The 26,626-nt window shown below is 47.1% G+C and overlaps 1 protein-coding gene across 3 annotated transcripts in view; it reads left to right on the top strand.

Moving 5' to 3' along the window:
• Positions 1-1,091: 1,091 nt before the first annotated feature.
• Positions 1,092-26,626, top strand: part of LOC132406543 (afadin- and alpha-actinin-binding protein-like) — a 36,668-nt gene continuing 11,133 nt past the window's right edge. The window contains exons 1-7 of one of the 3 annotated variants that reach the window (XM_059992350.1): positions 1,092-1,415; positions 7,132-7,301; positions 8,738-8,953; positions 12,750-12,860; positions 15,834-15,969; positions 21,285-21,360; positions 24,220-24,394. In XM_059992350.1, the coding sequence (XP_059848333.1) occupies positions 1,367-1,415; positions 7,132-7,301; positions 8,738-8,953; positions 12,750-12,860; positions 15,834-15,969; positions 21,285-21,360; positions 24,220-24,394 (933 nt within the window). In that variant the 5' untranslated portion in view covers positions 1,092-1,366. Of the gene's footprint in view, positions 1,416-1,875; positions 3,594-4,386; positions 4,719-7,131; positions 7,302-8,737; positions 8,954-12,749; positions 12,861-15,833; positions 15,970-21,284; positions 21,361-24,219; positions 24,395-26,626 lie in introns of those variants that run through there. The other 2 variants (XR_009516191.1, XM_059992351.1) reach the window with 2 other exon arrangements.

The raw sequence follows: 26,626 nt of genomic DNA, 5'->3' as shown, positions 1-26,626 counted from the left end.
CCTGGAGTCAAATGTCAAAGGAGGGTTAATGGCCCTTCAGAACCTAAACACGTTTGACTTTGTATTTCTCTCCCCACGGATGTTATACGTTCCTGCCATTTTCTGTTTTGTTTGGTCAGATTTCAAACAATCTCAATCCATTTAACACAAAAGATACTAGAGGAACTCTTGGGCTTGAAGCTTGAGTTCTTCAATGCTTCACGTTGCAGCAGCTACAGCTTCTTGTATCTCAGTACTTGTCCCATACTTTGTATGTGTTGCATTTTGATAGAGAGAGGGTTAAAATAAATTGAAACCCCGTGTTCATAAATCCACTTGTAGCATAGACCTCCTACCGCAGGAGGCAGTGCAAGCACACACCTGGCTGCTTCACGAACTGCTCTCGAACTACGACACCCAGAAGGCACTCGGCACAAGACGCATGCGTACTGTTGTTACAGTACTATTGGTCCCGCTTACACTTGGGTCTTGTGTTTGATTGGAGAAACGCTAGAGGGTTGATCCAATGGCTACTGGGGCCGTTCCAGAGGGAAATTTAAGCAGGGGTTGGGCAGAAACTTGGAGACAGTTCAGGGTAAAGATCAGCCTTGTTCCCGCTGGAGTTGGAGGCTGAAGGTTTGGGTGTTGTGAGTCAGTGACAATTACTTTACCGAGTCCCAGTTCTGGTACACCTCCCAACAGGTGCAAAGCTGTGTTAAATGTCAGAGCTCGTCTGAAATGTGGTCTTGTGCCTTCTTTGTACACTTCCTTTTCTTTCCTGTTTATAATTTGCAATGGTTCTTTAATTCGTCCTCCAAAATTGCTCTGCCGTTGAATGTATGTTTATTTGCAATGAACCTTAGCTATAATTCCCTAAATTTTCCATCGTTCTATAGAACCACCTAGAACAGTGCAGTATATGACGTCACTGCTTAAAATTAACGTTTTAGCTCAACTTTTCATAAGCCATTCTAATAGTTCCTTTGAGTTATTATTATTTTTATAAAACTACAAAGTGTCTTGATTTTCTCTGTTGTTTAATGGGGTTCTATGAATGGAAGTGGTTGGCTTTGAAGCATGCCAATGGGGGGGCTGGGGGTATTAATAATCATTCTACCTTGTTGACTCTTGCCCTAGCTTCAAGGTTGTTAGTGGGGAAGTGTATGGTGCCAGTAAAGACCATTCTGGATTCTTAGCATTTTATTTCCCAAATAAGCTGTTCCAACCCTACATTAAAATGGGTCCTGTGACTTCCTAGGCCTCAAAAGTACTAGCAGCTTTTATTTCGTCTCACTCAATTTCTTCCCTGGCTTTTTGTTTGTTCACCCCACTAAAGTAATCCTTTCTCGTTGTCGTCTATGTGCGGGTTGGATTACCGGCGGGGAAGATGGATCACTGGGAGACCTTGTCTTTTACTGGAGCTGAAACTACCCCAGGTGTGTTTTTGGCCAGTTCCTATTGCTTTTTAGAAGAATGGCTTATTTTTCTAAATAGCTGTGGGGTTTGCAATCAGTTGTAGATTTGAAGCAGGATATTACCACAGGTAATTCTGCAGATGCTGAAAATTCCAGAGCAACACACACAAATTGCTGGAGGAGGTCAGCCAGCTTCTACAGAGGGGAATAAGCATTCAACTTTCTAAGGTGAGAGCCTCCATTAGGACTGAAAAGGAAGGGAGGTAGATGATAGAATAAGAAATGGGGGGGGGGGGAAGAAGGAGCATAAATGGGCAGGTGAAAGGTGAAACCAGGTAAGGGGGAAGTTGGGGATGAAGTAAGAAGCTGGGAGGTTATACGTGTGAGCTGAAGAAAGAATCTAATAGAAGAGGATGTGGAGGGGAAAGGGGGATGGTGTTCAGAGGGAGGGGATGGGCAGATGAGGAGTGTAAAGAGGGTTTCTTCTTTTTTGTTAACTAGCAGGAATGCTAATTTACTGATAACGAGAATGGTATTCCTTTGTAAACCAAATGGGGATTAATGTTCTTTCTTCTGAGTCTGTAAGCTTTTGTTGACGGGCTTTTGGGCAGATCGGCGCGAGGGGGTCGAGAGAGAGGACGCAATGCTGTAAGCTGGGCGAGGATCGGACCCCAAAGGGGGGTCCGAGGCCGGGAGATTCTCCGAGGGGGGGGGATGAAGCTAGATGTGCTTGGTTGACCACTCGGAGGGTCCTGAGCTGTTTGGAGAGTCGAGGAGTTCGGAGGGGATCGAATGGTGGCCAGAAGACTTCAGAAATTGAGCTCCAACGGCTGTGCACGAAGTGGTTTGGACTTTGATAAGTTTGGCGCCTTTTCTTTAATTTTCTCTTCATATATACTGTATCGTTATTAATCACTTAGTTATAGTAACCTTTATAAATTGTACTCATTTAATCGCATATGGTGTACTGTCTGTTTTTGGGTGAGGCGGGGACATCACACAGCATCCACACCAGCAGATTACCCAGTTTGGCGGGGCCGAAGGCTGCTCCCCCTAGACGAGAACGAGCTGAGCGAGCCTGAGGCGACCTAGGGGGTTACATTGTGGGGTGCTCGTCCGGGGTTGATTTCTGTGGAAGCTGTGTGATCACCCTCTTTAAATTGTGTCTGCGGCGAAGAGCTGGTGTGCCTTTGTGGGTGTGCGATTGCTGGTTATCGCTGTGTGTGTGTTGGGTGGGGTGGCTGCTGTTGGCTGACGAAATGGTGGTGGGACCATGGGTTGTCCGTACTGTTTGGAGATTGAGGAGTGACAGGTTGGGATGTTTCAGCAGTGGTGAGCTCCGCCCGGTTATTGGAATAATGTCCAGCCCTAAAGGGGTGGAGGCGTGGGCGGAGCGGACCCCTCAGTTGTTGGGTGAGTGGCAGTGCTTGGCTGAGGAAAAGCGACAGGGACGGGTTGAAAGTTTGAGTAGGCGGGCTGGTGACTTTGTTAGAACTGTCGGGCGCAATTACCTCGAAGTGACCCTGCCAGTTCTGGGAAAGTGTGGGAAAATGCGTGTGGTTTGACTGGAAGTCAAATGCCGCAGCTGGGGGGCTTATCATATCCGTGGCAGGAGATTGGTGGGAAGTTTTTAGGGTATCCCTTTTTGCCTAGGGGGGGCAGATAAATTGCTTGTGGTGCCAAGGGGATCTGTCAAGGGGATCAGTTGTTCCGTTGATTCGAAAGGTGTCGGGAAACTTAGAGGAGGCCCAGTGGGGGAACGGCTTGGGGTCTCTGGGGGAGCACGTTCCCAGCAATGTACCAAGGAACTCCCGAAAGGAACAGACCCTATTCCTGAAGGCTTAGAGGGGCCATGCGCACAGGTGTTGTTACGGATGGATGGAAGTCAAGTTAAAGCCATCCTCGGCACCGGGGCGCCGGTGAAGTTGCTGTACAGTTTGTTTCATAACCGTTATTGGAAGCATTTACCCTTGACAACATTGAGGACACTGGAGATTCGGGGTACCCGTGTCGGTGATTATCCAGACAACGGTTGTTGGTCAGTGAAAATGGAGTTCTTAGATGCAAATGTGGAGGAGACTGAGGTTCATGAATCGTTAATGCTGATGTGTCCGGACCCTGTTGAGACGGGCAGCGTTTCTGTTCTAGAGAGAACCAAAATCCTGCTGGTGCGCTTGGGAGCCTGCCCGGAGGAGACGGGTGAGTGTTGTTTGGAGGCATTGTCGATGCACCCAGGGTTTCGAGCTGCTTGTGCGGACGTGTGTAGCAGCATTGGGCCGATACCGAATTCAAACAAGAGCCATTGGCGGTACGGCCTGGGGGAAGTATCTGAGGGTGAGACCCTCTTCGTGGACGCTGCGAAATACCACAAGGGAGGGGAGTTGACTGCTGAAGACACCTCGGAGAGAGAGAGGTTGCGGCGACTGGCCCCTACAGCCGTGGAAGATGTAGGCAGCGTGTGTATGGATTATATTGCGTTGAAGAGGCGCACTGTCAGTGACCAGAATATGGCCCTGAGGGCCAGAGAGGCGATGGCCTGTCTGAGTGGTGTGAAGTGGTTTAAGGTGCTGGATCTGAGGAGTGGATGTTGCCAGATCCCGATGATTGGGGCCGACAAGGAGAAGACGGCCGTTATAAATTCCCTAGGAGTCTTCGGGTCCGAAAAGATGCCACAGGGCATATCTGGAGCCCTTGCAACCTTCCTGCGGGGCAGGTGGAAGACCATAGGGGATGTGGAGGCGTTTGGAGTTTTGGTGTATGTGGATGATCTCTTGGTGTTTGGATTTGCCTCAGGAGAATATGAAGTGAGGTCCTTGCAGGAGGAGCTGAGAACTACCGAGTTAAAGTGTTTTCGGACACGTGCCAGGGCTGGCGAAGGTCGCAGCTCGTGAGTGACTGTCTCTACGGAATCAAGTGTGAAGTGAAGATGGAGAGACTGGAGAAAGTGATCTGGAACCATTCGGAAGACTTACAAGTTGGAGAAAATGAAGAAAGTTGTCTGACTGAGGGTAATAGCAAACTGAGAACCCGGAGAGGGGAGTTTGCGGAGGTGAAGAAATTACAGACGAATCTCAGCAGAGAGAAGCGGAGGCTTGAAGGGAACCTGAAGATGACCATCGACAGTTCAAATGAAGTGCAAAACCTGAAAGTTGATCTGGAAGAAGTCATGAGGAAGAAAAAGCTGGAGAGAAGTGCAGTGAATACTGAACAGGAGGCTGAAGAGACTGCGGGAGCAGTGCAGGCCACGTGTTTCCGTTTGGAGAAGATCAAACAGCAGCTACCGATCACAGGAATGAGGAAGAATACAGATTCGCTGGATGTGTGGTACATGCTGCCTTTTGCTGACTTTCCCTCGATTGAGGAAGAGACCTTTGGCCCTTCTCCCATTGAGTCAGGTGTAGCGGGGAGGGTTAGCTGTGTGCAGTGTGGGGCATGAGTGAGAGGTTGAGAGAGGAGTTGGTAGTGGGCCCAAGGTATCCCCAGTTGTGTCCGAGCCTGAAGGGTTTAGGTGAAGGGGTACGGAGGCCTCAGAAGGGTTAGGGAACTCCCAGATAGTTGGCCTAAGTAGCGCCTGAGGAACAGGGCGTGAGGGTTACTGTGTGGGGAGGAGATGTCACTGTTTGTGCTTGGGTTACGGTGTGTTGGCAGGAAAGTTGGGGAGTTATTTAGTAGTCATGAGGACATGACTTTTATTTGGTTGAGGGAGAGTGTAAAGAGGGTTTCTTCTTTTTGTTAACTAGCAGGAATGCTAATTTACTGATAACGAGAATGGTATTCCTTTGTAAACCAAATGGGGATTAATGTTCTTTCTTCTGAGTCTGTAAGCTTTTGTTGACGGGCTTTTGGGCAGATCGGCGCGAGGGGGTCGAGAGAGAGGACGCAATGCTCTAAGCTGGGCGAGGATCGGACCCCAAAGGGGGGTCCGAGGCCGGGAGATTCTCCGAGGGGGGGGGATGAAGCTAGATGTGCTTGGTTGACCACTTGGAGGGTCCTGAGCTGTTTGGAGAGTCCGAGGAGTTCGGAGGGTCCTGAGCTGCGAGTCGAGGAGTTCGGAGGGGATCGAATGGTGGCCAGAAGACTTCAGTAATTGAGCTCCAATGGCTGTGCATGTAGTGGTTTGGACTTTGATAAGTTTGGCGCCTTTTCTTTAATTTTCTCTTCATATATACTGTATCGTAATTAATCACTTATTTATAGTAACCTTTATAAATTGTACTCATTTAATCGCATATGGTGTACTGTCTGGTTTCGGGCGAGGCGGGGACCTCACACAGCATCCACACCAGCTGATTACCCAGTTTGGCGGGGCCGAAGGCTGCTCCCCCTAGACAAGAACGAGCTGAGCGAGCCTGAGGCGACCCAGGGGGTTACACGTGTAAGAGCTGAAGAAGAAAGAATCTAATAGAAGAGGATGTGGAGGGGAAAGGGGGATGGTGTTCAGAGGGAGGGGATGGGCAGATGAGGAGAAGAGGTCAGAGAGGAGCCAGAATTGTGAATGGAAAAGGGGCAAGAGGGACAAGTTACTGGGAGGGTAATTAATGATGCTGAAACAGAATCCTGTTGTAAGTGGAATTTATTGTAGCTGGTCTGCACTACAGAACCGTTATAGATCCTTGAGGAGGTGATTGTTTTTCATGAAGTCAGTGGAGAGATTGATATTGGTGGGGACCTGAGAACTCCCTGTTCTTTGGTTTAGTGTAATGAGATCTTGTCTTCCACCTCCCAGAGAATAGACATCACACCAAGTGGTGACATCTTCAACCCTGTAGTGCACCAGGGATTTTGCTGCCCTGGGTTTGGATTAGATTCAGAATCTCACAACAGGCTCATTGGGTCCATGCCAATTTTCAATCACACAATTCAGACTTGTCCTGCAGTGTATAATAATCTCCAGTCACCTATTTCTGCCTATATTCTACCACTGACCACACATTAGGGGCAATATATCAGAGCTAGTTAATCTACCCCTCCAAAAAGACCACAACCTTGTCGTAGGGTTTGGAGGCTTGTGTGCCTCAATGACTCGGAGAGCTATGTTGGCTGGAGTCAGGGCTTTGTGCTTTGGCTTTTGGTAGGGTCACCCATGCCAAACGGGTCAAAGGGTAGAGAGAGGCCAGACTAAGAGAGGTCCACTGATCTTCCAGGTTTGTGGGTTCAGTTCAGGACTAACAACCCTGACTGATAAAACAAAATTGTTATGGAAACAGCAATGAAGAATCCTTCTACATCTGAGTGTGACGGTATTCCTGAGTCTCCGCCCGGGACTCTTGTGACTGACAATAGTGAAAAGCAAGAGGAAGTTACTGACAGAGTGAAGGGAGCCCCGAACACCGCCCGAGATGGAGGACCTTCATTGCTGCCTCAATGCCAGTGGCGTAAAAGGAATTAGAGAGAGAACCTTCCAACCCACATGTCTATGGGATGAGGGAAGAAATTCCCATGATTACAGGGAGAATGTACAGACTCCACACAGACACAAATAGGCATCGGGATTGAATCTCGGTCACTGGAGCTGAGGCAAAGTTCAGAGTAAATTTATTCTCAAAGTGTGTCCATGTCACCTTATTCGACCCTGAGGTTCAATTTCTTGTGGTCATTCACAATAGTATCATTGAAAACCTACAAACAAACAACCGGCAAGCTGCAGCTCCACCTCTGTGACACAGGGGTTTTAAAGTCCCTGGACCAAACAAAAATGCTGCCACTGACCTTTCCTTTTAATTTAACCTGCCCGCAGATGCGAAGAGTTTTGTGTTGGGGCACGTTCCTCAGTCCACTTCACCATTCTCCGCAGCCAGCACCATCACTGTGTGTTGTTCCCCGGTGGCGTCGCTCCAGAGGATTTTTGGCCAATGCACTTTCTGTTGTGCTGACAACATGGAGGACTGCCTCTTGTCCCTCAGCAAGGTAAGCTGCAGTGCAACCCTGCAGGCAACCAGTGTTTGTACTGATGGAGGTGAGGTGATTTCTGAAATGAGTGCCAGCACAGCTAAAGAGTCTCAGCCCGAAACGTTGCTGTTTATGTCCCTCGGCTGATGCTGCCTGTCCAGCTGAATCAGTCATCTTCAGGTGCTTGCTTTTTATTTAAACGTTTTCTTCCCTTGCACACTGAGTGGTTGCTGCTCTTCTTCCTTAATGGGTTCTACCGTTGGAGTTCTGTCGGTACTGTTTGAAGAAATAACAAGCAGGATAGACAAAGGAGAATTGGTTAATGTTGTGTATTTGATTTTCAGAAGACCTTTGACAAGGTGCCACTTAACAAGCTATGAGCCCAAGGTATTACAGAAAAGATTCCAGCATGGATGAAGCAGAGGCTGATTGGCAGGAGGCAGAGTGGGAACAAAGGGAGCCTTTTCTGGTTGCCTGCCAGTGGCTAGTGGTATTCCACAGGGGTTTGTGTTGGGACCGATTCATTTTACATTATATGTAAGTGATTTGGATGATGGAATTGATAGCTTTGTTGCGAAGTTTGCAGACGATATGAAGAAAGGTGGAAGAGCAGGTAGTTTTGAGGAAGTAGAGGGGCTAAAGAAGGACTTAGACAGATTAGGCAAATGGGCAGATGGAGTACAGTGTTGGGAAGCGTATGGTCACGCAGTTTGGTACAAGGTCATAACAAGATAGACTGTGAGGTCATGAGTCCACCTTGTCACACTGGACAATTATTCAATAGTCTTGTAACAGGGATAGAAGGTGCCTTCGAGCCTGGTGGGACGTACTTCCTGGCTTTTGTATCTTCTGCCCAGTGGAAGGGGTGGGTGGGGTCTTTGATTATGCTGATGCTTTACTGAGAGAGTGAGAAGTTTAAACGGTCCACAGAGGGGAAGCTGGTCACTGTGATGTTACGAGCTGGGTCCACAACTCTGCAGTTTCTTGCAGTCATCAGATAGAGCAGCTTCCATGCCAAGCCAAAGACGAACATCAATTAATCATAAATTATGCATGATTTTTACAGGAAAAAATACAAAAAGCACCTAAAAAAGAACCAAGTCTTTTGAAGTGTAAATGGTCATAGTGTTGCTGTGCTGAGGTAGTGATTGGTGTTGTGTTGTGCAGGGTGTTTTAAAGATCAAATGGTCGAAGGGAAGTCACCTATCTTGAACCTGGTGGTATGGAACTTCAAACATCTGTATGATGGTAGCTGTGAGAAGCTGCCATGGACCAGTGGTGGGGATCTTTATGGTGGATGTTGCCTTGTGTAGATACTGCCGGTGGTGGGCAGGGATGAACCTGCACTGCATCAGGCTGAGTTCACTTCTCTCTGCATCTCGAGTTTTTGCACATTCAAATTCTTGGGAACGTTGTTGATTAAATGGAATTAATCGTCCCTTTAAATATTTCAGGAGCTGAGCAACTTGGGACTGCCGTCTTTGTACACCGGCGATAGTTTTGAGGAGAGTCCTGCTACAGACTTTAGCCTTGTCACCCTGATAAACTGTACATACTACCTGCTGCAGCTCCATTGGAGGGACGTGGCCAGAATTGATGAACTAGAATCGGTTCGGCTTAAATCCTTCGACGATCAGGACCGCTTGAGAAAAAGCCAACTAAAGCTACAAGTGAGTTTGCAATGGGACAGGGCCTCGCTGGGAGAATGGCTCTGGAAAATTCCGAGCTTAGGTTGGAGCACAGCAGCAACCCTTCAGCCTAGGATGTTGTGCTAAACTAATGAAACACCCAGTTAAACTATTCCCTTCTCCCTTCTACCTAGACACAGTCCATATCCCTCCATATGTGTGACTATCAAAACACCTCGACTGTACTTTACAAGGATGTTGCTGGGTCTGGAGGACCTGAAGTATAATAAGGAAAGATTGAACGGGTTAGGACTTTATTCTTTAGAACATAGACGATAGTAGGGAGATTTGATGGAGGCATACAAAATTGAGGACTATAGACAGATAAATGCAAGTAGTCTTTTTCCACTGGGGGTGGGTGAGAGGTCGTGGGTTAAGGGTGAAAGGTGAAAAGTTTAATGGGAACACGAGAGGAAACTTCTTCACTCAGAGGGTTGTGAGAGTGTGGAACGAGCTGCCAGCACAAGTGGTGCATGTGAGCTCGATTTCGATGTTTAAGAGAAGTTTGGATAGGTACATGGATGGTGGGGGTACGGAGGGCTATGTTCCCAGTGCAGGCTGATGGAAGTAGGCAGTTTAAGTGGTTTTGGTATGGACTAGGTGGGCTGAATGGCCTGCTTCTCGGGGTACTTGTCTATACTTGGTTCTGCTACCATGCTGGGCACCACATTCCAGGCACCACCATTCTATTTATTGTAGAATATAACATGCCCCATGTATCTCATTTGATCTTATCCCTTCTCCCCTTAAAGCCTACCCTAATCTATTAGACATTTCATCTCTGGGGAAAGAGATACTGGCTGTCTACGCTATCTATGCCTCACATAACTCTATAAACTTCTACTGGGATTCCCCTCGGCCTAGGCTGCTGCAGAGGAAACAGCCCAAGTTTGTTCAGCTGTTCCTGGTAATACAGCCCTCTAAACCAGGAAGCATCCCGCTAAACCTCTTCTGCACCCCTCCAAAGCCTGCACATCCTTCCTGCAATGGGCGACCAGAACTGTACACAACTCTCCAGATGTGGCCGAACCAGAGTTTTAAACAGTTGTAACGATACTTCCTGACTCATGAACTCGAGGCAAGCAGGTCATGGAGCCTCTTTACCACCTTATCAGCCTGTTGCTGAGCCCAGAGGCTGGTGAGTAAATATCCTGCCTGCCCCTCCCAGGGAGCAGATCTGACTGGTGAGACCATTTGAAGGGCAAGGTGGGTGAGGAATGAAGTAAGAAGCTGAAAGGGGATGAATGGAAGAGGTAAAGGGCTGAAGAAGCTTTGGTTATAATCTGAGTTGATTGTTTGAAAGAAAAGAGAAATATAAGTTGACAGAACCTTTCTAACAGGTGTCTCACTGAGCCATGGAAGGAAAGGAAAGGGGAGGGGAGCTAGTGGAAGGTGACGGGCAGGTGAGGGGAAGAGATGAAGTGAGAGGGTAACCAGATGGGAATGGAAGGAAAGGCGAGAAATTACCGGAGTAATTGATGTTTGTGCCATCAGGTTGGAGGTTACGCTGACAGAATGTGAGGTTTGCTCCTCCAGCCTGAGTTTGGCCTCACCGTGGCAGTAGATAAGGTGATGGACCCACGGATCAGAATGGGAATCCCCCTCCATAGACGTCCTTGCTTGCTGAGATCTCCAGCATTCTGTGCATTACTCAGATTTTCAGCATCCGCGGAACCCCTCGTGTTTGACTTTAGAAGTGCATCTAATTGTGGGAAGTACGGTGGCCATTTTCTGGATAACAGCCTTCCCGTGTTGATTGGATGATCTTTCAGTATTGCCAAATGAGGGGTGAACGTTGGCTGGGATGTGTCCGCTTTTCTAAACTGTCCTGGGATCCCTTGTGTTTACTTGAAAGAGTTGGACATCTCACTTGAAATTGGCCGTCCTTGGGGAGGCCCCGGATCTTTACACTAGAGTCTCCCGGCCTTGATCTGAATCCAAAGTCTTCATTTAATGGATGGGAGTGTAACCAAGTGAGGCGTAGAATCTGAATGCAACACTTCAGCCCTGCGTACCTGTTGAGAGGCGTGGTGTTGCAGTGTGACAGACCTTCCCCAAAGTTGGCCAAGCCAATGGAGCTGAGTATCTGAATGCCATTTTCTAGGACAACAAATAACCTGCCGGAGAAACTCTTCAGATTGAACATCTGTTTGAGGAGGGAGGGGTGCAGGAATGATCAAGATTCAATATTCAAAAACTTTATTGTCATTCTAATTGTACATCGGCTCTGCAGGGCAAAGTGAGACAGTGTTTCCCAGGAGCAGTGCAATCATAACATAACAAACGCAACACTAAATAATAAACATAACAATAAATAGTAAAACAGCCACATGTCAGTTTAAAAACAAGTTAAAAGTGTCCAAAGCAGAGTCAGGTAGAGCAGCTATTTAGCAGTCTGACTGCCTGTGGGAGGAAGCTGTTTAGTAGCCTTGTGGTTTTAGTTTTGATGTTCCTGTAACGTTTACCTGATGGCAGAAGAACAAACAGTTCGTGGAGAGGGTGTGAGGGGTCTTTAATGATGTACCGTGTCTTCTGGAGGCATTGTCTCTGAAAGAGGTCTTGGACAGAAGGTAGGGAGACCCCAATAACCTTCTCTGCTCCCCTAACCACCCTCTGCAAGGCTTTTTTGTCGGCAGCACTGCAGCTGGAGTACCAGGTTGGGTTAAAATCGTGATTGAGTCCCTTTTCAGGATTTCAACTAGAAACACTGGGATTGGTTTATTATTGTCACATGTGCTGGGACACCATGAACAGCTCATTTTGCATACTGTTTATTTGAGTCAGATCATTACACCGCAATGAGCTGGAATAAGATAAAATCAAAACAACACAGAATAGTGTGTAGCAGCTACTGAAAAAGTAGTATTAAAGTGCAAGTTATAATGTAGATTGTGAGACCAAGAGATCAGTTTAGCGTAAAAGATAACAGCAGGGTAGAAGATGACCTTGAACCTGATTGGTACGTGCTTTCAGGCTTTTGTATCTTCTGCCCAATGGGAGAAGAGAGAATGTCTGGGGCAGATGGGGCCTTTGACGGTAGGAAGTGTACACAGAGCCCACAGAGAGGAGGCTGGTTCCTGTAATGTGCTGATTTACATCCACAGCTTCCTTTCCTCTCACAGACGCTGCTCAGTTTGCTGAGCTCCTCCAGGTTCATTACCTGTTGCTCCAGATCCCAGTGTCTGTGGTCTTTGTTATCGCTCTTTGGGAACTACAGTAGTGAGCAAAAGTCCTGGGCACATGTATGTAGCAAGGGTGCCTAGGACTTTCCCAATGTAGAGCGGAGAGTGAGTTTGCAAATCTGGTGGGAGCAGGGTATGTGGAAATGGTGAGGGTGGAGCACCGTGGCTGGACTGTGGGACAAGTGGTGGAGGAGGAGTGCCTGGTGCAGACACACCCAGCCCTGAGACACCAGGCAATGTAATCACATTTGAAATTATTGATCGTTACAGAATGTCTCCGGTATTTCTTGCTCCCTTCCCCTTTTCTCAACCATCATCGCCTCTCCCTGCCCCAGTCCACAATAGACACCCATATCAGAATCAGGTTTATCATCACTCACGTAGGTCATGAAATTTGATTTTTTTTGTGGTAGCAGTACAGTGCGATACATAGAATTACTGCAGGACTATGTTAAAGGCCTTGGGCACCCTAGCTGTATACAGTAACAGTACACGTGCCTACAGTACAGTACTGTAGTTTGAAGGGAGAATCAATGGACCAATCAGTGCCCTTGAAAGTTGTTTCCATTACTGTCCTCTCTCCGCCCTCCCAACAGGAGCAGATAGAAGCACTTGAGAGGGAACTTGCTGCGGTACAGGCAAAAGAACAACAAGCCCAGAGAAATGTCCATAATCTTAACAACCTCCTCAAGTGCAATAAGGAAGAGGTAAGAACTGCTGTTTGTTCAGATTTGCTTCCACCCGCTCACCATTCTGCTTCCACCGCTGTGGAGCTAACTTTTTCAGAATCGCGTGTACTCTGCCATGAAATCAGTTGTTCTCCAGCAGCAGTGTTGCATTACATAATAAAACTAAGTTACAATAAGAAATCTAAAAAATAATTACTGCAAAAAGAGAGCAAAGAATAGGGGAGTGGTCATGGTCCGTTCAGACATCTGATGGTGGAGGTGAAGAAGTGATTCCTAAAACGTCGAGTGTGTCTCTTCAGGTTCCTGCACTCCTCCTCGATCACTTGGGTAGAGTCTGATGTTCTCCAGAGGCAGGGCTTCCCGAACTTTGTTTACGCCATGGAGTTTTGCCACTAACGGAGGGGTCTATGGACCGAACGTTGTTTACGCCATGGAGTTCTGCCATTAACGGAGGGGTCTATGGACCGAACTTTGTTTACGCCATGGAGTTTTGCCACTAACGGAGGGGTCTATGGACCGAACGTTGTTTACGCCATGGAGTTCTGCCATTAACGGAGGGGTCTATGGACCGAACTTTGTTTACGCCATGGAGTTTTGCCATTAACGGAGGGGTCTATGGACCGAACGTTGTTTACGCCACGGAGTTTTGCCATTAACGGAGGGGTCTATGGACCGAACTTCGTTTACGCCATGGAGTTTTGCCACTAACGGAGGGGTCTATGGACCGAACTTTGTTTACGCCATGGAGTTCTGCCATTAACGGAGGGGTCTATGGACCGAACGTTGTTTACGCCATGGAGTTCTGCCACTAACGGAGGGGTCTATGGACCGAACTTTGTTTACGCCATGGAGTTCTGCCATTAACGGAGGGGTCTATGGACCGAACGTTGTTTACGCCACGGAGTTCTGCCATTAACGGAGGGGTCTATGGACCGAACGTTGTTTACGCCACGGAGTTCTGCCACTAACGGAGGGGTCTATGGACCGAACTTTGTTTACACCATGGAGTTCTGCCATTAATGGAGGGGTCTATGGACCGAACTTTGTTTATGCCACGGAGTTCTGCCATTAACGGAGGGGTCTATGGACCACAGGTTGGGAACCACTGTCCTCAGGAGTTGACTTTTTTTTTGGAAAATTTAAAGACGGTTGGAAGGAAAGACAAAAATGCTGAAACCCTTGGGAAGTATCTGTGGGTGGAGAAACTGAATGTTTCAGACTGAGGATTCTGTCAGTCCTGAAGGATCTTTGACTGGGGAACCTGATGTTAGGGTGGATTCCATTAATGGAGAATGCCTTTAACATGGGGAGGCTGATGTACGGGCAGTCACCGCATGGTCCTTGACAGATTGGGGTTAGGGTCCAGAGGCATGGAATTCCATGGAGTGCTCAACTCGAGTGATTGTCCTACCTTCTCGCTGATGGTAGCGATGAGAAGAGGGCATGTCCTGGCTGGTGACGGTCCTTAATGATGGATTCCACTTTCTTGAGGATGTCCTCGATGGTGGGGAGGCTAGTGCCGAAGATCGAGCTGGCTGAGTCTACAACCCTCTGCAGCTTTTTCCGAGGCAACACACAGTCTGTGTGTCTGTGGAAAAGACTAAACAGTCAGTGCTTTCTCCCTTGTAGCAATCATGACACAATAATGGCAGCCAGATCCCTGATCTGTTAGCAGAACCTAGCTGTGGATTGTGGGGGGTGGGGGGCATGAATGGTAGAGCAGACCTGATGGGCTGAATGGCCAGTGCTGCTCCTATGTTTAATGAATTGCAGCTGTGAACCATCTCTCCAGTCAGAGGGTGGTAAATCTGTGGAACCTGTTGACGCAATCAGCTGTGGAAGCCAGGTCATTAAAGGCAGAGAGATGGAGATAGGTTCTTGATCAGCCAGGGCATCAAAGAGTATGGGGAGAAGGCAGGGGAGTGGGGATGACTGGAAGAATTGGATCAGCCCATAATTGAATGGTGGAGCAGACTCGATGGGCAGAATGGCCTAATTCTGCTCCTACATCTCCACCTCAGTGCCATTGATACAAACTGGGGTGTGTATTGTCTCCGATCCATTCCAGTTTTGAAGAGTCTTGGCTGAAAACATCGACTCTTTATTCATTTCCAATGAGCTCCTCCCGCATCTTGTGTGTATTTCTGTAATTAGTGCCCAACTCTTTTGTTTTGCTGACACCGACTGTGTTCAGATTCTGTTTTTCGACACATCTGATATGATGCATGGTGCCAAATGGGGATGCAAGAAAGGGAACTGGTATTTAAAGCATTTCCCAATATGAAAGCATCCTAAGTCAACAGTATTTGGCACATGAAAAGTTGGTTTTTTTAAAAAAAAGTAGAACATTTTTAGAGCAACACACATGCTGGAGGAACTCAGCAGGTCAGGCAGTGTCTATAGAGAGTAACAAAGTTCTCATTTCATGATGGGATCTACCCTTGGCACCGGAAAGGAAGAGGGAAGAAGCCAGAAGGAGGTAGGGTGAGGAGCAGGAGTACAAACTGACAATGTTTTATTTTTGAATCTGAACATCCTTTGTGGGCAGATGTGCAGCTTAAATTGACATTATGCCAGGCTAAAGGTTCTGTCCCTGCTTTATAGGTGCATTGAAAACTCTGACAAACAAATATAGGAGGCAGTCAGAATCTTTCTCCCAGGTAGGAACAACAAGTACAAGAGAAGCATTTATGGTGAGAGGGGAAAGTTTAGAGGAATTTTAAAAGTTTTTAAAAAAACTCAGAGCCAGTTGTCAGTGTTGAGGTGGAAGCAGATATGATGGTGACAGTTAGGAAGTCACACATGGAATTGGTTCATATTCAGGCAGAAGAGGGAGGCCTAGTTGAACTCAGCATCGTTCAGCGTGGACGTTGTGCGCTGACGGCTGTCCCTTTATAGTCTCCTTTGTTCTTTATTTACTGGAGGAAGGGCAGGGAGCAGAGGGGTTTGGGTTTGAGTTCTAGATGGTGATCTCTGCTGCCTCTAATTCAGGTGGCGAAACTGCAGAATGTCATCGCGAGCCGGGCTGCTCAACACGTCCATGACTTGAAGAGGAAGGAACAGGAGCTAACTAAACTGAAGGAGAAGATGCATCTCCACCTGACAGATAAAAGGGACAGAAGGATGGGTAGGTTCCTGGGGATGGACTGGCTGTGGTATCCTGGGCCATTCTCAGGCGCTCTGCGCTGAGCAAATTACATCCATCATTTTGACCTGTTTATTTTTTTCTTCAAGCAAAGTGCTGTAACTATGAAAGGGGAAATGTGAATTCAGAGCGCATTCACGTAGAGGAGGTTAAAGTTTTGCTTCTATGACATCTCAGAGGTGATGCAATGTTCTGAACCCTACATCGCCATTGGAACACCTTGCTTGTTTTAGGCCACGAGCTTTTCAGTCTAGTTTTTAATCTGAAGTTCATGCTGAGAACCCACTAAACACAGTTCACAACAGCTAACATTGAGTAAGGGGTTCTCCTTAAGAGGCTGGTCTGACGTGATGTAATTACATGAAGTATTTTTACCACACTTAGCGTTCAGTTTTTGGACTATATTAAGCAAGTTTTCCAGTTTTTCTTAAATAGAAAACCCCTCAGCCGTTTTTATTTCTGAAAATCTACATTAGTAACCGCAGTGCTCTAGGACAATTCCGGAGCATGAACATTCAGCCAACACAGTCATTTTCAAACTGTTGGAGTTTTGGGAGCAAAATGCCACTGCTTGATTTATACAAGCCGAGGCCCAATTCTCACTGTGGAAACACCACATTCTACTATGTGGTAGCATCACTCTGAAACTCCACGGCTACCAGAGTGGTGAATCTACTTGAACACACTCCTAGTACCGATCGCTGAAAACTCACCTTTTACAGACTTTTGCACTATCGGACTCAGAACGTGTCAAACAGTTGCTCCCCTTGCCGGCCTTGACGATGCTAGGCCTTCAGAGCTAATGGACCACATGCTGCCTCTCCTGGGAAATCACCGTCCCTGTTTTATTTTTAAGGAACTCTTCATGTGGCAAATGCCCAATCAAGTTCACATAGCCCTCACTAATGCACTGCGAAGTACTATAGGGAGCCTGCTAAAACAGTTGTTAGTCTACACTCAGCTGGGCAGTGATGCATAGTTCCTCCTTTCTGTACCTCAATAAGCCTGGTCAGCAAGGCCCCCAACACAAGGTTGCCCGCAGTTGCCAATCATGTGAAGCCAGGCCTGTGTTTTTTACCACACTCACTTTGGAAGGAATGCTAGAAAGTGTCGACTGCCTTACATGTTTGACAGAGCCAGAATATCAGGACATCAGATGTCTATGAACAGCTGGCAGGGTCTTCTACTGTTCAATACTGACACCCTTTCAGGGTGACACTTCCTGTGTGACATTGGTGCTCAAGTGAGGGTGCTGCTGGCATCGCCTATTGATGAGAAGCCAAAAGTGACAAAACCACACTGGAGGCCACCAACAGCAGCAAGATTCCTACATAAGGGACACGATGGGTGACGTTCTGCTTCAGTGGGTGACGTTACACTTGGGATGTTGTCCTGGCTGAAGTGGCTAGACCTCTTCTCGGTGCAGATTTCCTGTGTGCCCAAGGACTGCTAGTCGATCTTAGGAACTGCTGGCTTGTTGATGTCAAGAACTTTGGGTCGTTCCCCTGGTAAGTTCCCCACAGACCTGTCAAGTGCATGCACCACCACATGTGAGTTTACTCGACTGCTGGGCGAATTCCCAAACCTCACCAAGCCCACATTCTCCACTACAGTCACAAAACATGGGGTCAAACACCATATTTCCACAACTGGCCCACCAGTCCATGCCAACTGTGTGTAGACTGGACCCAGAAAAGCTGCCAACCACGAAGGCTGAGTTTGCCAACATGGAAGAGCTTGGCTTTGTTCTGGTTGAATATCCCCTGGGTTTTGCTGCTCCACATGGTTCCTAAGTCCAATGGTGGTTGCCACCCACGTGCTGAGTACTTCATTAACAAGGCCACCACTTCCGATTGTTACCTGGCCTCACACTTCCGAAATTTTTTGGCAAGTTTATCTGGAGTTGATCCAAAGTTTATCTAGTTAGGGGCTGCCATCAGGTCCCCGTGTGCTGGGAGGACATTCTGAAACCAGCTCTGATAACTCTGGCCTTTTTTTGAGTTTCTGAGCGTGCGTTTGGGCTGAAAAATACAGCACAGAGTTTCCAATGGCTGTTGGACTCCATTAAAAGACTTGGATTTTCTTTATCTTTACCTGGATGCCAAACTTGTTGCCTGTGCGTCCAAATTCGAACATTTATCACATCTCTGCACACATTACGAGCACATAAGCCAATACAGGTGATTATTAACCCTGCTAAATGCCAGCTTGGGTTATCAACCCCTGACTTTCTCGACCATTGCATCTCCACAGAAGGTATGGAACCCCTCCCGTCAGAAGTAGCTGTTGCCATCACGGATTTCCCACTGCTCTGTAATACCGAAAAGCTGCAGAGTTTTTAGACATGGGGAACTTCTCTCACCGCTCCATTCCGCGAGCTGCTGACCTTGAACTCCCGCTGTACGGTGCGCTTAAAGGTAATTCACCTAATCACCTGCTTGACTGACCAGCAGACATGACCAGGGCATTTGATACCAAATGAGGTCTTTCCAATGTGGCCCTACTGGTGTACCCGCTCCCCAACCCGCCTACAGCCATTACTACTGACGCTTCAGACCATGCTGCGTGTGCTGTGCAAACCAGTTCACTGGGGGTACCCGGCAGCCGCTCACCACCTTCAGCCGACAGCTCCGAACCCCTCCCGAGAGCTTGCACGGCACGTTTGACCATGAGTTTCTCGGTCTCTGTCTGACGAGTTTGTCGGTCTCTATCTGGCCAACCACTTTTTTTTTTGTTTTCTTCTAGAGAGTCGACATTTCACAACATTTGTTGACCACAAATCTCTTGTGCATGATAAAGCCAAATATGACCCTTAACCTGCACAGCAGCAATAACAGCTGGCCTACATATCAGAGAACACACTGATATCAAGGGGAAATGTAACGGCATGGCCAATTTGCCCCTCACAGCTAGCTGTCGAGGCCGTATACACGGGGGATGACTATGTAGGCATGGCAGCTGACCGAGTTACTGACTTGGAGGCCCAGGCTTACCGAATAGCTGTCACGGAGCTGCAGGTGGCTGACACTAAGTTTGGGGAAACTGGGGTTTCTCTCCTGTGCGATGTCTCAACCGGTCTTCCTTGCCCCAGGGTGCCCAAAAACTGGAGACAAACTGTTTTCAACTCCATACACGGCCTCTCACATCCGGGCGGGAAAGTCTCACAGAAACTGGTTGTACTAAAGCCTGTTTGGCACAGCCACAGAAAGGATGTGTGTGATTGGACTGCAGCCTGTGTGGAGTTTCAGCGGGCAAAAATTAACCACCATGTTCAGGCACCATTGGCATCTTTTGAGGACCTTGAACAACGGTTTGACCATGGCAATGTGGAACTTGTTGGTCCTCTTGCCCCCCGCCCCCTGCGGTTTCACACACCTCCTTGCTGTTGTGGACTGTACCAGCAGATGGCCAGAGGTTGACAATGGTCACAGACGAGGCTCAGGCATTCATCAGCACCCAGGTTGCTCGTTCCCTGACCACAGTCCCCAGTTCATACCAGATCTCTGGGCTGCAATGCCCCAGAACCTCGGCGCCAGGTGACATGGCACCACAGCATATCAACCGCAGTCCAATGGCTGATGTGAGCGGTTTCTCCACTCCTTAAAGGCTGCTCTGAGTGCTGGCAGAATCGTCTCCCATGGGTCCTGCTGGGGCTCGGGACGGCTCCAAACGAGGACCCGTGGTCAACCAATGCTGGGTTGGTATGCAGGCGGCCATTATGAGTGCCGGGTGATTTTATTCCTGACACCACGACTGCCTGGTCGGCCACTCAACAGCATTCCACCCTCCTCAGTAAATTCAATTCCTTTTCACCTATTCATACCTCTTATCATGGCGTACAGAAACTTTGGATTCCTGTCGACCTCTATTCCATGTTGTTTGTTTTCATCTGCCACGATGCACACCAACAGCCCCTTAGCCCCCTCACGACGGGCCGATCAGCATTTGTGAATGGAGAGAAAAGACTTTCCTCGGAGGTGAGAGGGGTAGACCTGAATGTATTTCAGTAGGTCACCTTGAACCGGCCCACCAAGATCTAGAGGATTCCACTATCAAGCTCCTCCCATCACATGAGTGTGTCAACACACCCCTGGATGACCCAGAAGCACCGGCTGTTCCCCACCCGTGGAACACAGGACCTGAACCGGGCAGCTCGTCCAAGCTCTGGGCAGGTTCCCAATGCTGGTTTTGGTGAATTCCCGGGGTGGCTCGTGTGTAAGGTGATGTAAATGGTGGAAACATACATAATTCACAACCACAGACATTGAGTTGGGATTTACTTTAAGAGGCTGGTCTGATGTGATGATGTAAGTTCATTTGCTGCACTTTGTGTTCAGGATTTGGAGATCGATAAGTGGGTTGTTTTCTTAAATATAAAACCACTCCGCCGTTTTATTTGCAAAAGCCGATAATTTCATGTTCTCTGCCTTTCGCTTATTTATTGTTGTTGTTTGTTTTTCTTTTGTGCATCGGTTGTTGTCTGTCATGTTGGGTGTAGTCTTTCATTGATTCTATTGTTTCTTGTACTCACCCTGAATGCCCACAGGAAGTGAATCTTAGGGTTGTATATGGTCACAAATATATACTTTGGTAATGAATTTACTTTCAGAAAAAAGTGTAATCATCTTAACAGTGAGATTTTGAAAGTAACCTGGAAACATTGCTGAGGTTTTGAAATGCAAGTTCCCTAAAATATTAAAGCTTAATGCTCAAGTCGCATCCACACCACGATGCCCAGGGTCAAGAGCATCCCTTGAGTTGTCTAATCCTCAAAGACCCCCTCCATCCAGGTCATGCTCTCTTCTCACGGCTGCCATTGTGAAGGAGGTACAGGAGCTTTGTCTCCAGTCACCAGGAAGAGTTATTACCCTGTAACCATCAGGCTCCTGAACCAGTGTGGATAACTTCACTCACCCCAACACTGAACTGATTCCACACATCAGGCTCCTGAACCAGTGTGGATAACTTCACTCACCTCAACACTGAACTGATTCAACGCATCAGGCTCCTGAACCAGTGTGGATAACTTCACTCACCCCAACACTGAACTGATTCCACAACCTACTGACTCACTTCCAAGAACTCTAACTTGTGTTCTCAGTATTGTTTATTTATTATTATTTGTGTTTGTTTTTAATTTATGCTATATTCTGTGGTGTTTGTTTTCTAGCTGTCTGCAAGAAGGTGAATCTCAGGGTTGTATATTGTATACATTTTTCTTTGAACTTTGATGCAGATGATCTAGTTCATTTTGATGTTTCAATATACACATGGCAGCTAATTTTTAAATCTTTAAGCTATAGATATCCTGAATCAGATTGGGCGATCTGATGGAAGACGCTCGTTGTGGAGAACGGGGAAGACTGAATCAAGGTGGGAAGTCTTTCTGGCATTGTGTTGTCCTGTTATTCCATCTAGTATAACTGTCGAGGTTACCAGGCTGAACCTATTGTGTTCTACACTCTGCACAACATCCTCAGCACATCACAGCAACCAATCTCCCCTCCATGGACTCTGCCTCAGTAAAGATTCAGGGTTTTTAATCTCTTTTTGTTTTGTACACAAATGTAAAAGAATGAAATAATTGTTATTCTGGATCCAATGCAGCACAAAAACACTAGGAAGGATAAACACAATAGATTACTTATAAACATTTTGTCAGCATACGAAGAGGCATCATCTGTGTGCTATTAACTGGTGTGTCCTCAGAATGCTTGGCCTTTATGTACTTACCAATCAGCTGATTGGTTGTCATTTGTGATGTGAGAAGGAAACCTCGTCGCTGATTGGTTAGGTGGCGAACTTTGTGCATTGGGCAAAATTCCAGACCGCACACTGGCTCATAAGTAGGATCAAGGTCAACATGTTTGTTTACAGAATTGTCTTGGAAAGTCATGCTTCTAGGAATTCTCGCATACCATGCCATGATTTTCGCTGACGCCCAGTCAAATTTGTACCCCTCTCTGTCTTCATGGATGGGGTTTGGAGAGCGTTGGGCATGCCACTTTACAGCCAGGTGATGTTCATGGATCCTTCCGGATAGTTTTCTCCCAGTCTGGCTGACGGAATATTTCCACTGGAGTTTGTAGACGGCATTGGTCTTGTCCAGTAGCTTGGTTTGCCCCTTTGGTCTCCACAATGCTGTCCTTAGCGTTGCCGTTGGCTCATGCGTGACTGGAATTCTATGTTCTTGGAGCAGTCGGGCCATCGTTTCTGTGATATCTCCTGGGATTTTCACAAACAATAGTCTCTAGACCTGGCATTCCCACACTTGTCATGTGGCAGCAACTCAATGTATGAAAGCATGCAGACATGGTCAAGAGGTTCAGTTGTTCAGACAAAACATCAGAATGGGGAAGAGATGTGATCTAAGTGTCATAACAGACTCTAGAGTTTAGAGAACAGCACAAAAAACAAACAAAAACATCCATTGAGCAGGAGTTCTGTGGATGAAAACACTTTGTAAATGAGAGAGGTCAGAGGAGAATGGCCAGACTAGTTCAAGCTGACAGGAAGGTGACAGTAACTCAGATAGCCTCGTGTTACAACAGTGCTGTGTGGAAGAGCATCTCAAAATGCACAACATGTTGAACCTTGAAGTAGATGGGCTACAACAGCAGAAAACCACACTGGGTTGACAAACTCGAAAAATCAGTAGATGCTGGAAATACAAAGTAACACACATAAAATGCAGGAGGAACTCGGCAGGTCAGGCGGCATCTATGGAAAAGGGTAGACAGCTGCCGTTTCCGGCTGAGATCCTTTCATCAGGTCTTGGCCCAAAACGTTGACTGTTTACCCTTTGGCATAGACGCTGCCTGGCCTGCTGAGTTCCTCCGGCATCATGTCTGTACGCAGCTGCACTGCTATGGCCACGTTATTACATATCTTCACTCACCACAATGCTGAACTTGTTCGGCAGCCTACAGACCCGCTTCTGAGACCGACTCGTTACAATTCATTTCTCATTACTTGCACAACTTGCACATTAGTTGTTGGTCTTTGTTCTGTATAAGTTGTCTCAAATTCCATTGTATTCCCTGTAAACTGCCTGTAAGAAAATGAATCTCGAGGTAAATACTTTGATAGATCTTAATTTTCAAATTGATGTTTGTCTGAACTTTGATTTCTCTGATGTCCATTAATTCCTCTCCCTCCCTTCTTTCTCATTCCCTTCCTTATTCTGGCTTCTGCCCCCTTTTCCAATCCTGATGAAGGATTTTGACTGTTCATTCCCCTCCATGAATGCTGTCTGACTTGCTGAGTTCCTCCAGCATTTGGGGTTGATCAGGATTTCCAGCATGTCCAGAATCTCTTGTGCTCATTGTAGAGTTGGGCTAAAGAGCTGGTTTCTGTACAATGCAGCTCTGACAGCCCTGTTCTGTACACCCCATCTTGGCTAATCTGCCAAAAATGTACAATTGGTAAATCTGTGGTTGAAAGGGCGGATGAATTTATTTCTCCAATGCTGACTGATACAAATTTAACCCCACTTTAACCCTGAGCCCCTTTCATCAAGAATGGTGAGATTTAATCCTGTGGAGCTTGCTGCAGCAGCAGTGAAGTTGGCACCAGCTCCTGTGTCCTGTTTGGGTGCAGGAGAGGCAAGAGGGACTGTGTGCCTTGAGAACGGGGAATGGCACGGTAGCATGACGGTTCGTGCATTACTTTCCAGTGCTGGCTTTCACAGATCAGGGTTCGATTCCCATCACTGCCTCCAAGGAGTTTGTAACTTTTCCCTGTGATTGTGTTGGTTTCCTCTTGCTTTCCAAAGAGACATGCAGTTAATGTTAGAAAGTTGTGGGTGTGCCACTCTGGCACTGGAAGCACGGCAACTCTTGCGGGCTGTCCCCAACCCTCCCTGATTTCATTTGTTGCAGACGATGCATTTTTGATGTATCGGGGTGGTACAGCAGCATAGTGGTTAGGTCAATGCTTTACAGTACCGGCAACTGGGGTTCAATTCCCACTGCTGCCTGTAAGGAGTTTGTACTTTCTCCCCGAGACCATGTGGGTTTCCTCCGGGTGCTCCAGTTTCCTCCCATATTCCAAAGGCATACCGGTTAGTGTTAATTGGTCATTGTAAATCGTTTCATTATTAGGCTAGGATTAAACTGGGGGATTGCTGGGTGGTGTGGCTCGAAGGGCCTGTTCCGCACTGTATCTCCGTGAATAAAGCTCATCTTTCCTTGTTTTTTCTTTCTCTACTTTTTGTTCTCTCCTCTGCCGCAGAAGGGAAGGGGAGATGTACAAGGTTCTTGCCAGTAACTACGAGACACAACTCCAGCAGCTGGCACTGGACAATGCAGAGCTGAAAAAGGCTCTGAGCCACATGAAGAAGGAGATGAGTGACCTTCTGAGTGCCCAGGAGGAGCTCTGCAGACCCAGTTCCCTCCAGTCCCTGCTGGTGAGTGCGAGTCCTGTGATGAGACCAGCCTGAGAGCAACGCTCAGCGCTATTCTGTGAACTGATTCTTCAGGAATCCTGCTCTCTCCATGGTTGTCACTTAGTCTGGTAGTAATCCCGCTGAGGGTCCCATTCATGAGGAACACTAACCTGTCCACTGCTGCTTAATTAGGCTTGTTCTGTTTCCTGTGCCCTTGTAACACGCTTGTTCAAAGTCAAAGCAAATTTATTATCTAAGTATGTACATGTAACTGGGTACTAACTTGAGATCCATTTTCTTGTGGGCAGTTACAAGAAAATAAATACAAAATTTATACCTAAACCACGACAGACAAACAACTAATATGCAAAAGTCAGATTGTGTCAAATAAAAGAAAAATAAAGATGAGTTCTAGAGCCCTTGAAAGCGAGTCCATAGGTTGTGGAAATAGTTCAGAGTTGAGGTGAGTGAAGTTATCTACGCTGGTCCAGGAGCCTGACGGCTATCAGGTAATATCTGTTTCTGAACCTGGTGGTGTGAGATCTCCTGCCCATTGTGAAAGAAGTGAGAGGAGTGTATGGGCAGGGTGGTGAGGATCCTCGAAGGATACTGCTTTCCTGTGGGGAGGGTTTGGTCTGAGATGGACTGGCTGTATCCACTCTTTCTGTGGCTGGACATTGCTGTTTCCACACCAGGCTGTGATGCAGTCAGTCAGGATGCTCTCCGCTATAAAAGTTCATCAAAGTTTTAAATGACATGCAAACTTCTAAGAATGTAGAGGTGCTGTCGTGCCTTTACAGTTTAGTTCCTGACGTTTACTGTTTAGTTACTGTTCTATAGATTCCCTAAGCACGCCGGCAGGAAAGGAACCTCAGGGTTGTGTGTATTGACATGTATGTACTCAGATAACTTTTACTTTGAACTTTGTGATGTCACTGGCACGCTTGTCCCAGGGCAGATCCTCTGATAGCGTAACACCAAAACATTCAAAGTTACTGACTGTCTCTACCTCGATCTCCTGCTGAGGATGGCTCCTGGGAACAGTGGTGGCATAGTAAGTCTCTGGACTAGTTCAGCTGTGACCCTACTCCACGGCCCTTTCCCTTTACCTGATGTCGTTGATTGGTAAGCATTGGTCTGACCCCCAGTTGCAGATGAGCTGCAAATCCCCACGCTCTGAGGAAGCTGAGAAGGAGTGCTCCACTTGGCCCTTTTGAATCAATAGCATCACTCCTGATCTTCTACCTGCAGCCCCACCTTGCAGCACGGTCCCGTTTTCACTTGATTCCCTTCATGTCTGCAAAGTTTTCACTCTTGTTTTGACCAAGCTTAAAGACTGAGCTGCTCTGCTAAAGACAGACAGACTTTACTGATCCCGAGGGAAACTGGGTTTCGTTACAGCCGCACCAACCAAGAATAGTGAAGAAATATAGAAATATAAAACCATAAATAATTAAATAATAATGTTAATCATGCCAAGTGGAAATAAGTCCAGGACCAGCCTATTGGCTCAGGGTGTCTGACACTCCGAGGGAGGAGTTGTAAAGTTTGATGGCCACAGGCAGGAATGACTTCCTGTGATGCTCAGTGTTGCATCTCGGTGGAATGAGTCTCTGGCTGAATGTAATCCTGTGCCTGACCAGTACAGGAGTTCACCAGAAATCCCTTCTCACCTTATTCCAAGATGTCTGACCCATTATTCTGAGCCTACGGACCACCCCCACCCCCGGTCTTAGACTTCACAGTGGAAAGTGGGTGGGGGGGGGAATGAAATCACTAATGCAACAAGCCTTTGAGTCCTGCAAGCATTGACACAATTTCTCCCTTTAAGACAAATCTCGCTCTGCACTACAGGCCACTCGTAAGAATCCAAACCTACCATCTGTATCCAGGTGTCCCGTAGTTGCAGCGAGACAGCCCTCTGTGCTGTAGCCGTGTTAAACGTCAAAATAAAGTTGAAAGTAGATTTATTATCAAAGTACATATATCACCATATAGAACACAGGTTCATTTTCTCACAGGCATTCACAGTAAATACAAAAAAAGTCAATAGAATCAATTAAAACTGCACACAGACAGACAGCCATGTGCAAAGCAACAAATAATGCAAATATATAAAACAAAGAAAAACAAAATAGTAATAAATATATATTGTGAGCATGAGTTGTAGAGTCTTTGAAAATGAGTCCATAGGTTGTGGAATCAGCTCTGCTGAGATGAGTGAAGTTGCCTCACACTGGTTGATGGTTGAGC

The sequence above is a fragment of the Hypanus sabinus genome, chromosome 16 (genome assembly GCF_030144855.1).
Source record: "Hypanus sabinus isolate sHypSab1 chromosome 16, sHypSab1.hap1, whole genome shotgun sequence".
Lineage (NCBI taxonomy): Eukaryota > Metazoa > Chordata > Chondrichthyes > Myliobatiformes > Dasyatidae > Hypanus > Hypanus sabinus.
The sequence above is the reverse complement of the archived record's forward strand: the minus strand, read 5'-3'. Positions and strand labels throughout refer to the sequence as shown.